At 35.4% G+C, this 17,025-nt stretch overlaps 2 protein-coding genes across 2 annotated transcripts; one reads left to right on the top strand and one right to left on the bottom strand.

The window, feature by feature from the left end:
* Positions 1–1,605: 1,605 nt before the first annotated feature.
* LOC132032720 (uncharacterized) lies at positions 1,606–5,341 on the top strand. The gene is made up of 4 exons (XM_059422418.1): positions 1,606–1,840; positions 2,644–2,712; positions 4,484–4,656; positions 5,019–5,341. Exons 1-4 carry the CDS (start codon positions 1,621–1,623, stop codon positions 5,211–5,213), a joined length of 657 nt encoding a protein of 218 aa, XP_059278401.1. The 5' UTR covers positions 1,606–1,620; the 3' UTR covers positions 5,214–5,341.
* A 954-nt stretch (positions 5,342–6,295) lies between these two features.
* Positions 6,296–11,589, bottom strand: LOC132032719 (uncharacterized). The gene is made up of 8 exons (XM_059422417.1): positions 11,228–11,589; positions 10,257–10,382; positions 10,139–10,178; positions 9,966–10,048; positions 8,913–8,981; positions 8,746–8,799; positions 8,293–8,421; positions 6,296–8,137 (listed from the first exon to the last, which is right to left on the bottom strand). The coding sequence occupies exons 1-8, from the start codon at positions 11,498–11,500 to the stop codon at positions 6,623–6,625; spliced, it is 2,289 nt and encodes a 762-aa protein (XP_059278400.1). The 5' UTR covers positions 11,501–11,589; the 3' UTR covers positions 6,296–6,622.
* Between the last annotated feature and the right edge of the window lie 5,436 nt (positions 11,590–17,025).

Here is a 17,025-nt window from a genome sequence, read left to right as displayed (position 1 = left end):
ATGGGGTTGTTTTGCTTATTTGGTAAGTGTTGGTGTTTTAGTCTTTTAGCTTGATTTTATGTTCTAATGAGAAATGGGAAGCACCTGTTTTGTGGGCTGGTAGAGTTTGTGTATTTTATGCACTCTTGAAAGCTGGCTTAGCTGGATCTCCTTCTAATCCACTCGTCTCAGGTATTTTTGGTTTTTCACATCAAGAATGAGTAATAGGGTTGTTATATTATGTGGAAAAGAATGGTTTTTTAGTCTTTAGTTTGGTATGTTATGTTTAATGAGAAATGGGGTTGTTTTGTTTCTTTTATGTGCTTTTAGCTTGGGAATTGTGATTTTTTGTGTCTTTTAGCTTGATTTTTGTATGTGTTTTGGTTGTAGGTTTATCAAGAATGGGAAATGAGGTTGTTTTCTTATGTGGGGAAGTATTGTATTTGAGTCTTTAGCTTGATTTTTAATGTGTTAGTGAGAAATGAGGTTGTTTTGCTTATTTGGTAAGTGTTGGTGTTTTAGTCTTTTAGCTTGATTTTATGTTCTAATGAGAAATGGGGTTGTTTTGGTTATTTGGGAAGTGTGAATTTTTTGTGTCTTTTAGCTTGATTTGTTATGTGTTTTGATTGTATATTTATCAAGAATGGGAAATGAGGTTGTTTTCTTATGTGGAGAAGTATGGTGTGTGAGTCTTTTGCTTGGTTTGTTGTGTGTTAGTGAGAAATGGGGTTGTTTTGTTTACTTGGGAACTATGTTATTGTTAATGAGAAATTGGATTGTTTTATCTATTTGGGAAGTGTGGTTTTTAAGTGTTTTAGCTTGATTTATAATGTGCTAAAAAAGAGGGGGGTTGTTTTGTTTATTTGGGGACTGTGGTTTTTGAGTCTTTTAGCTTGAATTGTTAAGTGTTAATGAGAATGGAATTGTTTTCTTATGTGGGGAAGTGTGGTTTTGAGTGTTGTAGCTTGATTTGTCATGTGTTAATGAGAATTGGGGTTGTTTTGTTTAGTTGGGAACTGTGGGGTTTTTGAATCTTTTTGCTTGATTTGTTATGGTTAATGAGAAATGGGGTTGTTTTTATCTATTTTGGAATTGTGGTTTTGAGTGTTTTAGCTTGATTTGTAATGTTTTAATGAGAAATGGGGTTGTTTTTTTTTTTTTTTTGCTTGGAAACTGTGTGGTTCTTGAGTCTTTTTGCTTGATTTGTTATTGTTAATGAGAATGGGGTTGTTTTCTTATGTGGGGAAGTATGCTATTTGAGTCTTTAGCTTTATGTAATATGTTAAGTGAGAAATGGGGTTGTTTTGTTTATTTGGGAAGTGCGACCTCTTGAGTCTTTTAGCTTGATTTTTTATGTGTGTGGTTGTAGATTTATCAAGAATGGGAAATAGGGTTGTTTCCTTATGTGGGAAGGTATGGTATTTGTGTCTTCAGCTTGATTTGTTATGTTTTAATGAGAAATGGGGTTGTTTGTTTACTTGGGAACTGTGGGGTTTTTGAATCTTTTTGTTTGATTTGTTATTGTTAATGAGAAATGGGGTTGTTTTTATCTATTTGGGAAGTGTGGTTTTGAGTGTTTTAGCTTGTTAATGAGTGTTTTCATCTCAACCCATTTCAAGAAAGAACTTTTTCTCTAAAAATATGACCTTTTTCACCTCTCCTTTGTTACCCAATCTTGATTACAAGTTTTATTTGGGTAACAAAAGGAGCTCATTGATTGTTGGTAGTGCTAAAACTGGGACAACAAACATTCATGCTACTTTGCTTGACGCTCCTTTTTTATGGGCTGGTAGAGTTTGTGTATTTTATTCACTCTTGAAAGCATGTTTAGCTGGATCTCCTTCTAATCCACTTGTATCAGGTATTCTTGTTGTTAAACATCAAGAATGGGAAATGGTTTTGTTTTGTTATGTGGGAAAGTATGATATTTGAGTCTTTAGCTTGAGTTAGAAATTTTGGTGAACGGTTGGGAACTATAGTTTTTGAGTCTTTTAGGTTGAGTTGTAAACCAGTAATGTGTTAATGGAAATGGGGTCTTTTCTTATGTGGGAAAGTATGGTTTTTGAGTCTTTAACTTGATTTGTAATGTGCTAATGAGAAATGGGGTTGTTTAGTTTACTTGGGAAGTGTTCTTTTTATGCCTTTTAGCTGATTTGTTATGTGTTTTCGTTATAAAATTATGAGTCTTTAGCTTCATTTGTAATGTGTTAATGAGAAATGGAGTTGTTTTGTTTACTTGGGAACTGTGGGGTTTTTGAATCTTTGAGCCTGATTTGTAATGTGCTAATGAGAATGGGGTTGTTTCGTTTACTTAAAAACTTTGTTTGTGTCTTTTAGCTTGATTGTAATGTGCTAATGAGAATGGGGTTGTTTTGTTTATTTGGGAACTGTGGTTTTTGAGTCTTCTAGCTTGATTTGTTAATTGTTAATGAGAAATGAGGTTTGTTTTGTTTATATGGGAATTGTGGTTTTTGAGTTTTTAGCTTGATTTGTAATGTGTTAATGAGAAATGGGGCTGTTTGTTTATTTGGGAACTGTGGTTTTTAGAGTGTTTTTAGCTTGATTTGTTGTGCATTAATGAGAAATGGGGTTGTTTTTTTGTTTATTTGAAACCTGTGGTTTTTTGAGTCTTTTAGTTTGATATGCTATGTGTTTTGGTTGTAGATTTGGAGACTGATGGGAGTGCTGATTTGGGTTTCGCCAAATGGTTTGAGGAGTTACAAAGCAAACCAGGTTTGTGGAGTGTTCTTTGATACATCTACATTTGTTTGTATTTGTGCGTTAGGAATGAAGGATTATACTGTATAATTTGATGTGCTGATATGCTGATGATCAACTTCTGACTAGGCGTACTTTTAGAAAATAATGGCTTCGTAGGAAGTTTGAGTGGTTCTGTTTTTCTTCCTTTTGGTTTTTGCGGCAAGTGATAGGAGTATTACTTACATGACGAACTGGTTAATCAATGTTGTAGGAAAACCGAGGTACTAGTAGGATATAAACCATATATTGATGGGGTTTTTAGCTCTCAAGCCTCAACTTTAAATCCTTAAAGAGCAGTGGTGGAGCCAGGACTTTCGCCAAGGAAATTCAAAACATTAAGACGCAACACATGGAGAAGCCAAGGAAAATTCAATATCTACTATATATAACATAAATAAATTTTTTTGACCTTGTATATACAGTGTGGATTCGGATGAACCCCTTGCGTCCCTCTACCTCTGCTGCTTAAGAGCGTGGTTGCTATTGAGTGTAGCTCCCTCCTTCACTTGGTCCATCCTTAATCCTTCTCTATCAGCTCACTCCTGTAGAGAGTGGATTGGATCAGACTTACACGTTCTGAGGTTTCAGTGACCCCTTATTTCTTGATTCAGCTTAAAATCTTGGAAAGTTTGGAGTTCATATAATTTATAGTGTGTGCGCTACACTCTCGCCCTCCTTCCATTTGTGAAGCTGAGGTGGGAGAAAAAGCTTGATTTCCCAGTGTCATAGGTAGTATGTATTTTGCGAGGGTGATAATTAAGGATGCAAAATATATGCCAATCTGGAGTTTGTAAGCATTGGTAAGATTTAGAAAGAAAATTGTTTCATTACCCTTGTGTGTCAAACTCTCATGTGCTTTGCTATATGTTGATAACAATTAGCAAGAACACAGGCAACTTCAGTTTTCGAACTTAATTTTACTTTTATGCATGAACTCATACTAACAGCTCATTTACCTAATACATCAAATTTTGATATAACTTGGTCCTTATTGTTTTTTTCCCTTTGGATAGAACAAGTAGGCTCCTTACGGAAAATACCAAATACGTGTGAGTCCTCGCAGAAATATTGATTCCTTTGTGCAGTCTTACATTGCCATAGAACAACACCAATTCCCACCTCCTTTTTCATTCTTTGGGTGAAAGCAGTTGTAAATGGATGAAAATGAGGATCAATGGGAAGGGAGAACAAAGTGAAGCAAGTCTATTCGTACATATAGAGAGAATTTGAATGTTCTCAATATAATCATGTTTATCGAAAATATATTTGTGTCTTGCACCCAAGGGTGAAGCCTAGTGGTCAATGAAGTGGGAGAACCATGAGGTTTCAAGTTCAAATCTCAGCGGAGATAAAACACTAGGTAATATCTTCCCATCTGTCTAAGCCTATGTGGACAGAGTTACCCGGTACCTATTGCTGGTTGGAGGTAGCAGGTATCCGGTGAAATTAGTCGAGGTGCGCGCAAGCTTGGCTTGAACAACAGGTTTATCAAAAAGAAAAAATTGTGTCTTCATAGATGATTGTTGCTTGTACAACTAGTTACTTTTGACAATGCCACTTGGTACCTTTACCCCAATATAGCCATTGGTCGTACGTAGATTAATATTTGATAAATTTGGCTCTCTTAGTTACATATAAATGTAGTTGCTGTTTATCTTCAGATCAGTTATTTTTTTCTGAGCATTTTCTTCCAAATTCAGCCACTTAGTAAATAGAGAATTTAATGATATTCTTGTTTGAACAGAGAAGGAAGCTACTGATAGAAGGAAATTAGTGAGCAAATGGCACCCTACCACTAAGGGGACCCTACGTCGAAATTACAGGGTACCTTCCAAACCTGAAGGACGACGCCTTCTCAAATCCATTGCTTCCTTGCTATCAGATGATGACCACTTTAGAGATGCCACTTCTCACAAGGTAATGAGAGGTTCAGAAATTTTTTCCTCCGTCCCAATTTATGTCCACTCTTTCCTTATTAGTCAGTACCGAAATGAATGACATCTTTCTATAATTAGTTATAATGTAACTTTCAAAATGCCTATTTTACCCTTAATGAGATATTTATAGCCACACATATCTATATCTCAAATTTCAAAAGTCAGTCTTACTTTCTTAAATTCCATGCCCAATCAAACACCATCACGTAAATTGGGACAGGGGGAGTATTTCGGAATATGAATAACATATTCTTTTCAACATTACCAGTTTCAAAAAAAAAACAAAAAAAAAAAACATAATTCTGTGTGCAACATTTCCTAAGTTTTTATTGTTTTCTCCAGGGTTGTCAAATTAGGAGGGAGAGTGCTCATGGAGAAAGTGTCTGTTGCAACAACGTGAGAGCGTTGTTTGATGAGCTCCCTACGCCACATCTTATTGTCGAGATCACCCCTTTCCCGGCTGGTCCTCTAACAGAAACTGACTATGCAAAGGCTGAAAAACTAGAGAGGGTACTTAGATCAGGTCCTTCTGTCTGATTAAAGTGTCATGTTGAACTCCCTTTTTGTATGTATTTCTTCTCCTTTTGTACATAAGCAAGAAAAACTTGTCCAATGGTCCTAGACTTACCGAATTCAAACTATATCAAGAAATCATTTTCTAGTGCTTTATTTTCCATGCTTATCCAATCTCCCATTCCTCAACTACATGAATCCCATGACCCCCCAAACACCTGCAAGGAAGAGCTGACTGACTATCGTGCCTATGGTTGACCATGTTCTCACGAGTCCGACTGACATCAAAGAACTCGTGTGACATGAGACTTAAGATGGCGTTGAACCTATGTAATAAATGGGTCTAGATTGAATGGATTATGGCTGCTGGAAGTGCAAAAGATATGCCATCGGTGCCCAGGGTTACCGTTACTCGGTAAGAGAGCAAAGCATGATGTTAACAAGGTTTGATACTTAGGTAGGGTTGGAAGTGCAAAAGATATGCCTTTGGCCCCCAGGGTTGCTGTTGTAAGAGAGCAAAGCATGATGTTACCAAGGTTCGATACTTAAGTAGGGTTGGAAGTGCAAAAGATATGCCTTTGGCCCCCAGGGTTGCTGTTTACTGGTAAGAGAGCAAAGCATGATGCGAACAAAAGTTTGATATTTAAGCAGAGAAGAGTAAGGCTGCAGGTCCATCATTCGTCGAGTTTCAAATTGTGCACCAACTGGCCATTACAAATTTCTTGATTCTTAAAAAAAGAAAAAACAAGAAGATGAAAGGAAATGCGCATTATAAATCCAGCAAACTGAAGGTGGTTGACTAGCTTCTTCTGCATTACTTTAAGCCTTAGTAAACTCAATATCAGTTTTTATCAAAGTGAATATTGCTGTGGAGAGATACTTGTTCCATTCAAACGTTGTAATAAATTATAGTATAACTTACTAGAATCTAAGTATTATTTTTATACAAGATAGGACATATACATGTATTAGCAATATGAGAATAAGAGCATAACATTCACTGCATTATTTTTCTGGAGTGACAGTCCTGCATGCGTCACGATTCACCACATAAACAATACCTGCATTATAAACCCCACATAGTAAGGTAGTAAAACAAACACCTCTTAGTTCAAAATAATACTACTACATCCACCAACCCAAAATTCCTTCAACAAGTAGGCACCAAGCAAATAAGGATATGCACCATCCATAAGAGCTGTTTCCTAAAACACATTGCTTTTCCTATAAAATATATCTATCAAAAAGCATTTTCTGCAATACAAGAAAGGAGAATTGAAGGGGTTAGTTACCGTCTCTATGGACCCCAGTAAGAAAAAATGCATATTAAGCATTATCACCGATACATGGACAGTATAAATTTTGCTTTCACGCTGGGGGTGGGGGGAGGTTAACGATCAATTCGAAGATCAAACAGCAATCTACAGCTTGAATCATTTAACTCCAACAGATGCCATCAAGTCTTCGTATTCAGGATCACTCTCTTGTTTTCCTGCCATAGCTGGATTGCCACTAGGACGAGGAAGTCGAGGGACAGAAGTGGGTGAAAAAGGGTCATATATTTGATTTGCTCCAGCAGAGCTAGAGGCAGGCCTACCATGCCGAAAGAAGACATTATTGGGAGCCTCAAAGTTCTGTGGTCGCAGCATGGGATTTGGATTATTTTGCTGAAGAGGCATGGAGTTTCCTCTAGGAGGGAAAGAACCTACATGATTTGGAGCTGGCCTAAAGTTCATTGGTTGCATTTGAGGGCCAGCAGGCGAAGCTAGACCCTGATTCGAAAATGTCGGGTGCCTAAATTGAGGGAGAGGGCCCGCAGGTCCTCGAGCCAAGTCAAGCGACATAGGTGGTCCTGACTGGGGTCTTTGGAATCCTTGAATGACAGGTGGGCGATTTGGATTGTCTATTGCTGGTCGTAGATGAGGTCGCATCATTTGGTTTGAAGGTGAAAGTTCCTGAGATCCAAATTGACCAATTAGCCTGGAAGCCGTGGCTGGAGAGACTGGATTCTGTGGATGGCGAGGCTGGAATGTAAAATCGCTACTGGGCTGCAGTGGTTTTGGAGTTCCAAAGGAAGTAGGTCTCGTGGAATTAATATTAAGAGAACTTCCAGGAATTGGATTAGGTGTGAGACTCGGATTGACTGGTTGTCCACTAGACACAGAGTGGTTCAAGAAATGTGCTGGGGTAGATCCCGAAGATGGACGCAATGGAGGAGGCATATGCGCTGATGGAGCGGGTCCAGATGGCCCACGGAAAACATCTACATGCGGAGCTGCAGAGACATTCATTGGTCGTGAACCAAGATGATGACTTCCTTGAGGAGAAACTATGGTGGGACCCATGTTGCTTGGACCTTGACCTGTCTGGGTGTTCCATGGTGGCTGTGACCACCCAGGAGAGTTCCCAGCTGGGGTCAATGGTCGGTCTGGCTGAGGCAATGAAGACATAACTGGTCTGACAGCTTGCGGAAACCCTGTTGGACTCGGTTGGCCCTGAGAAAATTGAGGCAGAGTCATATTGGATTGAGGTGGTATTGGAGGTCTAAGTCCACCAATTTGTCCAAAATGAGCGGAAGGCATATACGGCTGCTGACGCATTAGAGGCGCCTGTGGGCTAGAGTGAACAAAAGGGTTTCGGGGAACCGAACCGAATCCATCTTGCATACCCTGTGGTGGACCAAAGGGTGATGATGGTGATACTTGGTGCGGGTTCCCGGAGTTAATGGGTCCTGGAAAGGGAGGTACTGGATTCTGAGATGTCGGTCCAGGAAACCATTGCCCTTGGTATGGCTGGAAATGACCTTGCAGTTGAGGAGGTTGTGACCCCACAACTGGTTGAGCCACCCCTTGATTTAGTACAGGAGGGGGCGTTGGGCCAGGAGTTGCTTCACTAGAAATAGTTTCTCCATCACCTGACGTTTTCATAGTTGTGGCCGCTGGAGTCACCTGAGAATCAAATGGCACTTATAACTTTATGACACAAAACAAAAAAACAAACAAGTTTTAAGAAAAATGTATTGCACAAAAAAAAGAAAGCTGAATTGCCACACTAATATTTACAAAAATATCAAGTACAACACGTCATAGTACTGTTTACTTACTGAAACTCGAGTAACCAGCAGTTCAATTAAAGCAACTGCAGCATCAACCTTTTCATATGTCTCAGCTGATACTTGGATATACATTTCATCATAAGCACCAGAGTCATTTTCACCAGAAGTAACTTCTACCTGGGGACAGATTAAAACACACAGGTCAATTTTCAAGATATCAAGGTGAACAACAGGAATATGTCGAAGATTGACAGTCCAGACATGATGATATAATACTCTATGTTGCTCGGGCTCTTCAACAATGTCGACTTTTGCGTGTTGGATCCTCCAAAAGTAGTGCATTTTTGGAATATCAGACACGGGTGCAATGGCATTTTTGGAGAGTCAGAGCAACATAGATAATACTTGGAGCAAGTAGACATAGATTGCATAAAACTCCAGTTTATAGATGTCCAACCCAGTCTAAAAAATATAAATGATGGATTGAATTGGGGGCATTACCTTCTCTCCGGTATCTGCTTTAGTACCATAAACCTTTACTTGAGCTCCAGTTTCCTGGTTTTCAGTAATCAGAAACAACTAAATGTTGACCAGGAACTCTTTTTGACTACCATGCAATCTACTAAAATAAGTAGAACTTCAAAGTCTTGGATGCTAGAAATAATTACCTTTTCCAGTTGCTTATGAGCGGGGCCAAAAATCAAACCAATAAAATTGTACCCAGGATGTTCTTTGATCTGCAATGAGAATAAATAGAGATGTCTCAGGAGGATATATCACTTCCCTTACGGTCAGAATTATGGCTAGTCTTACAGGAAATTAGTGAGTAATAGATAGAATAAGGATAACAAAGTCAGTAAAAAATAATGTCATGGCTCTTAATTACTATATGTTCCAAAGTTTTAAGTTTGTATCGTACAGCTTGACCTTAAATAGCACAAAGAATTGTTCCCTTTACAATGCCAAATAAAGGTCTCACAGTTTCCACATCCTGCATGATTTACATTGAAGAACTCCCAGGAGTCGTTTTAACAATAAGTCAAAACAAATGAAATCATTTATACGTAGCATTTCAGGAATATATCACGAACATTCTACACAATCTGGATATAGAGTTACCGACTACAACAACAACTATGCCTTATTCCCAAACAAGAGATGCTTAGCCAGGTGAAGACCAAATTCAATTTCCCTCTTAGAGAGCACAACACGGCTTTAAAGGACACATCATAACTAAATTGAATCATTAAAATAAATTAGAACATCAATTAAGCAACACCCAACTCATGGCAGTCAGAACCAGTATAAAAGAAAAGAAACGACAATGAATAAGCGCACATCTTCCATTTCACATTTAAACCTGCTCCTTTTGTTGTGGAAGCAAAGGATTAGTGGGAGGAGGACAACTAATGACAACTTTCTCCATAAATCTCCCGTTAATCCATAGTTTGTCTAAATTGTATTGCAAGGCCAGCCATCATTCGTATCAATATAAAAGCGTATTCAAGTCTTATAAGATGGCAACTAGAGTTAAATAGAGTAGTAATTTTAAGCCGACGAGAAGTTGTAGAGTGTAATATAATACAATGATGATCCTTAATCTTTATCCAGTTGATAAGAATTCAAAAATTTAAACTCAACTCACAGAACCCAAAGGGGGAACTATAGGAACAAAAAGAAAAGAAAAAAGACCAAGTGCCAGAAAACTGGATTAAACTTACAGGTACTGGTATTTTTGCCTCCTTTGGTACAGGCTTATAACCAGCAGGTGGCTTATAACTCGGATTCAGTTTTAGGATCTCCCCTGAATATAAATAAAAACATGTAAGTTGTATGGCTCATTTGATAAGAGAAAAGTAACAGTCAGCGACGCAAGGGATCAATCACAACATACCAATGGCTTCCCGTCTTTCAAGTTCCAGTAATTCCACACTCTACATCCACAGAAGACGTCAGTTTTTGAACTACTCCATGCAAAATTTGCAACTAAAAAATCTGATAAGTAATTTTACCTCATCAGTAGGATGATGATCTGAAGACTCGTAATCTTTAGCAGGAGAGTCGGGTAATGAGTCTTTGCTGACTTCTCCCTCCAAACTCCTAGAACTCAGTAGTTGTGTTATTTGATCCACACGACTCTGCCCAAAATTTGTAAGGCAGCAATATCACTTAGTGGCACCTGGAGTAGGAAATTGATAAAAGCCATTCACACAGAATTACACTGACTTTTATGACCCAATGGACAAAGGGATATTATTAATTGCCACCAAGAAATAAGACTCCTTCCCATATAATTAGGGCCATAAATGCCTGGAAAACATTTTTCTATTTGGGAGTGGGGGTGGGGTTAGTGATTAGGATGCTGGCGATCCTCATGTCGCACAAATATATGTTTACAGTTGTTTTTATCAGTAAATGACAAGTTTATTTACAGCTTTTGGATCAATGTAGCATATGCATACGCATATTGCATATATACGTATGTAATTGTACACTTACGCATAATCTATATTCTAACATGGTTAAAGTGATCTTTTATGATTGTGCTTTGAAGTGCTCTTGCCCATGTTTTTGGATTTCTTAGAGAAGGTGTGCCACTGTTATGATTCTTTTGTATATCTATGGCAAAACTCATGCATAGACTGAAGGAGCACAAAACAAAATTCTTTTCTAAAAAAGCGTAATCTCAACACATCACTACAATGTTGAGATTGGAGTAATTGTCAGTTTGTATTTGTTGGATGAAGAATATAAAGGTTTGTATTTCTGATGCAAGGACTCCTAACGGAACGAATAAACCAAAAAAATGACTAGAAAATACTTATTCCTTACTACCTACACATATTCTTTTTAGAAAGTATTACTTACACATATATTTCTCAATTTCAAGAAAAATCATAAAAAAGAACAGAAAGTGTAACTAGATTTCAAAGCATTTTTTTTTTAAACTGGTAACTGTAGATTTCAAAGCATTCTGAAGCACCTGATATGCCAAGGCTCTTGCTTTCCTGACAGTTGTATCCTGTGTGAGATCAGGGCCCCACTTGGTTTTCCTTTGCACCTGTTTAGTGCTATCTTCATTTACAGAATCACTAGTTCCTTTTTTTCCTACTCGAAATACCGGAACCAATGAACCTGCTAACTTGTTTTTTGGTATCACAAATCCAGTTTTATTGGCAAACATAGAGATCTTTGGGCCACTCAATGGTGTTGCAGATGAAGCGCGGCTAGACGCCTGCTCAATTTTTGTGCTCATGCTTCCTTTTAAGCCTTTTAAGCACAGCCGGTATTCGGTATACTAACACCTGCAATACATTTATGGTCAAGAAATCAATCCAATGGGTATCGTAGACAATTAAAAACAAACCAGAGATTCAAGAAAAAGGCCTAGAATCTACGTAGGTGTTTGGACATTAAACTATTTGAAAAAAAAAAAAGTAGTATTTGAAGTTAAGTTGAAAAAAGGTATTTGGAAATTGAAGTTGTGTTTGGCATTTAACTTGAGAAAAAAGTGAAATTTGTGAGTGCAAAAGATTTTTCAGTTGAAAATGGTTAATTTTAAAAAATCATCTTCAAAAAAGTTTCAAAAAATCAATCAAATGTTTTTTTTTTTTTTTTGAAAAACTAAAGAAGGAAAATTTGTATGGAGAAACGGCCCTAAGCTACCTATCTAATACAACAATCACATACATGTTATCCCACAAGCGGGGTCTGGAAGTTACCTATCTAATATTGACTCCAATTCTGACAGTAAGTAATTAAATAATTAGACAGCTAAATCAACAGAGATTAGTTCAAGAGCTCATAGATACAAAGAATAGGCAGCTATTCAAAACTCCACCCAATTCCACCAAATTTAAGCAAGTAAAAGCCACATTATAACTACTACTTGTGCTAGTACTACACTTATAAAGGAAAAGCATTTTTTCCTTGTAGCAGATAGATATGTACAGCATAAAGAATTCTTTTTTCTTTTACAACATAAAGAGCTCTTTACTAATTCCGTAGCTCGTAAATCTTAAGAAAAGGAAACTGAAAATGAATATGAGGCAGGCCATCCAATACAATTTTGGCCTTCAAAAATCTTCTATATGCTTTACATGGACCCACATAATTGCAACAATATAGGCAAAAATCAGGAGAACAAGAAATATGAAACAAACCACTAAATTGATGGACATGTGAAAGACCATATCTGATGTAATAATCCATCCTATTGAGACGTGAGCCGTAAAACCTTACTCTGATAACTTGTATAGATATTCCTTTTTTTTTTTTTTTTTTTTACAGCTCACAGACCTAAGTTCAAGCTGAAATACGAATAATACCAATTCTCCACCAATCTTCATAACCCTGTTTCTTCAGATACATTTTCTTAAGCAGAAAAGAGCTTCTCGTACAGCGCAGTTCCTAATCAACTACCATTACTTTATCAATATACATAAGCTTACAATGCTGATGTTTGAATGCATAAAAAGCACATAAAAAATTACAGAATACTACTATGCACTAATAGATGCATATTTGAACCCTGATTTCTACTATAACTGCTATAGAAACATTAACTTCAGAAGATGCTCTTAAACATACGTAAAACTCAAAACAAACATTTAAAAGTGTAGGCACCCTAATACCAGTCCAATAGCTTGTTTTGCCAACCTCTTAAAATCTGCTTATTCTGAGAAGTTCTTTTTGTCAGCAGTGTTTTCCAAAAAAAATACTTTTGGAGATTTACAATATGTGTTTGACAAATCAATCTAGCAAGCACTTTTGTCAATATTAAAATAGCAATTTGTGCTTGACCAAGGTTCCAAAAGTGCTTATGGGGGAAAACTATTTCTTTCAGCTTCTGAAAAACAGCTTCTACTACTGCTCAAAACCATTGTTTTCCCTAAAAGCTTGGGCAAACACCTACTCTCTAAAATAAGCACTTTTGGCTTTCCAGAAGCTTGACCGAACATGATATAAATCTAGTTCACATACATAGTTTTTTGTTTTCTTTTTCCCCGAAAGCTAACATAGCAAACAATTCTTCATGAACAGATGGGCATAGCAAGAATGACTAGGTCATATCCATCAACTAATCGCAATCAAACAGATTGTAATATCAAGAACTGAACTTTCCACTTTCCTCAAACATAAATGAAGCAAAATCCACAACATTCAAACTTCCATTTTCAAAACCAAACCATTTAACACAGCAAGGAAGAAGCATATATTTAGAATATCACATGAACAAAGAAAAATAATTCAATTAAACAACAAAAACCGAATCTTGGCTTTATATAAAAACAAATGAAATCTATAACACTTCAACAACAAACCACCCATTACCCAATAAAACCTTAAATGTCAAAAAACCCATGTCGGTTTTTACACCCAAATGCACAAAAATCACATTTTTACCAATAAGGAAAGAAGCAAATCCTTAAATATCAAAAACCCAAGTAGTATTTTGCACCCCGATGCACAAAAAAAACATATTTTTACCAATAAGGAAAGATGCAAATCCTTAAATATCAAAAACCCATGTCGGTTTTTACACCCAAATGCACAAAAATCACATTTTTACCAAAAAGGAAAGATGCAAATCCTTAAATATCAAAAACCCAAGTAGTATGTTTCACCCAAATGCACAAAAAAACATATTTTTACCAAAAAGGAAAGATGCAAATCCTTAAATATCAAAAACCCATGTTGGTTTTTTCACCCAAAAACATATTTTTACCAAGAAGGAGAGATGCAAATCCTTCAATATCAAAAACCCAAGAACTATTTTGCACCCAAATGCACAAAAAAAAAAAAAAAAACAAATATTTACAAAGAAGGAAAGATGCAAAACCTTAAAGACAATCACTTGAACTGTACTCTACAGAAGCAAATACATGGTGGGGTTTTGGAAAATTGAGGGATTTTGGATTGAAAAATGATAATTGTAAGTGCCAAGTGAAGGATTCTGGGTTTTTTGAGGGTAATGAAAGAGGGATTTATAATTCCATTGGTTGTTTTTTCTTTCTTTTCTCTTTCATGTTTAATACAAAGTTTCTTGAAACATATGCTAATTTTTTTTTTAGAGAGAATAACAAAAATGGTCCTTAATTTTGGGGTAGATTTAAAGTAGTCATCTTAATTATATTTATGAACTCTTTTGGTCCCTTAAATTTGTCGAAAAAATGAGCACTTTTTTATATTCGTCAAATAATTAACAAATTTTGTATGATAAATTTGACTTAAATGTGAAAAAAGTTTAAGCGAGAATTCACATATGAAGGTACATGTTTTAGTGTAGTGTATTTTATTACAGTTTTTAAATATTTGATGAAACTTTCCTGATATTTTCGCAGATCTCGTAAATTTAAAGGACCAAAACTACTTAAGTACAATTTTTGTCATTCTCTTAATTTGTTTACTTCTTAGTTAAGATTAGTCTTTTTTTATCTTATAAAAACCAGTTGACACATGAATATGATAAAACTAGAGAATTGGGTCGCGCTTCGCGCGGTGATTAAAGGAAATTATAAATTTTCTAACTAAGAAAATAATCTTTACTCTCCGATCAATGTCATATTCTCTTTGTTCTCCAATTGTAACATTATCAACTGTTCTACTTATATTATCAAGATTGATACCAAATGATAAAAGAAAACCAAACTTAATAAATTTAACATCGAACAAATGAGAGAGAATTTATTCTTAACTAATAAGCCAAAATATATATTCTTTAATACATTTCATTTATATTTTCGTAGTAAATCCTTTGATCTTTTTCTTTTAATCTAAATATTAGTAAAAAAATATTTTCTAGATCTTTTAAATAAAATAAATATGAAATGAAAAGTAAAGAAAGAGGATTACATTCAAGTCATATACTCTTTCCCTATTGGTTTTCCTTGTAAATTTTTTCTTTAACTGTTTATCTTTTTCTTACGTTTCCAATTCACTAATTTTGGTTCCTTTTTCTTCCTATTCCCACCTTACCCCTCCTCTATAAATATGCTGTCTCCAAGAGTGCTCGTATAGTCGTTTTTTTTTTTTCTTTTTTTCTTTTTGCAATTACCGTGCAAAAACGTTAAAGAGGCGAATAATTCTTTTTTACTTCTTCCGATCTAATCTTCAGAGTTACATAGTATACATCTTAAATAGTGAAGAGAAAAGAATTAAAAACATTATTCTTTTAATTGGGTAAAATGATAAAAGAGTTCAAAATAATAATTAATTTAATTTTACAAAAGTGTCATGACCCACGTGATCTCCCTATACTAATCCGACACAAGCCATATTATTCACACAGTGACAACAAAGATGAGAAAAATGTTTTGACACCACTGCAACACACCTATGACCAATATACTACAACACAGACCAAAAAACAGCAACAAAATGAAATGAAAGTAAAAAGTATATACAAACTATAAATTAACAGTGAATCAATTTCATTACATAAAAGCTTGCCAAACTTGTTCACCACCTAATAGAACTTGATACGGAGATATAATAGAACTTGATACGGAGGTATTTATGATATCATCATCTTGATCTAATATTTAATTTTATTTACATACATACATTTATTTTGATATGTATAGGTGAGGCCGTGAGGGTACATTTCTTGAAATATTTAATATCTTAATAATAGGTAATAAGAATATTGTTAAGACAAAAATAATTTGGAAACTCATCAAAATGTAGTTGAGATAAATCGGTGACCACAATATATATAAAGCTGAATTGGAATTTGGTTCTGGGATAAGGTAAAGAATTGAAAGGGACAAAGGATAAATGACAAATTACATTACAATTTAATACTCATAATCGTATAATACAATTCAATACCCATAATTGTATCGTAATTACTTTTAACAGTTGGAGAAATGAAACAAATCCGTTACTAATTTGAATGCTACTGCTTATGACCAAACTAAAATTGATCTCCTCCTCCTCCTCGTAATTATGTTTATAGTGAAAGTTGTAATGCAATTTCAAAATCTCGTCTCTTCCCTTTTATAAAATTCATAATTATGTATATGAAGAACATTTTAGTAAGGACATCAAAGATAACATCTATAATACCAAATAGGATAAAAGAAAAATGAGGAAAATTAAGATCATTTTTTAAAATAAGACCAAATTTATACAAATCATATATGCTATAAATAACTCTCATACTCCTAAAATTATATCTACACATATGCTTCAAAGTTTAATTAACAGTCTCCCCTCATTCCTACTTTGAGCCTATACCAAGCCACAAAATTTATTGAATGGGGGAGGTGAATGGTTTGAAACGAAGATCAAAGATCTATAAAATCAAGTTTGTATCTCATATGGAAAGCAAACAGACCGGAGCTTTAATGGTGGGTAGTTTGTGCTTCATTTTTTTCATGCAAAAGAGTGTGAATCTCCCCCTTTTTTTCTATTAATAAATATAACCTTTATAATCCCAGAAAATCTTAAATAATATTTTCCACCAATTAGATGATAGACGAAGAGAAAAAAGTGTAATTAAGAAAATTAAGAGATATAACTAACAGAATTAAGAGAGTGGTTTTGAATTTTTTAATATACAACACATTAATTTTAAAATGAGAAAAGATACATGATCTTCTCGGCCATAGAGATGTATCACCTCTTCAAGGCCTAGCTTTATATAATATATAGAAGATTACTTGCAGGCTTGCAGCAAATGAATAAAAAAGATCACAAAGAAACCAACAAAAAAGAAGAAGTTATACTTGCCTTTCGTTCTCGGTACGTATATGCCTTTTGATTCATAAGCATCAT

Source organism: Lycium ferocissimum, chromosome 10 (genome assembly GCF_029784015.1).
Source record: "Lycium ferocissimum isolate CSIRO_LF1 chromosome 10, AGI_CSIRO_Lferr_CH_V1, whole genome shotgun sequence".
Lineage (NCBI taxonomy): Eukaryota > Viridiplantae > Streptophyta > Magnoliopsida > Solanales > Solanaceae > Lycium > Lycium ferocissimum.
This window is presented reverse-complemented; position numbering and strand designations above follow the sequence as displayed.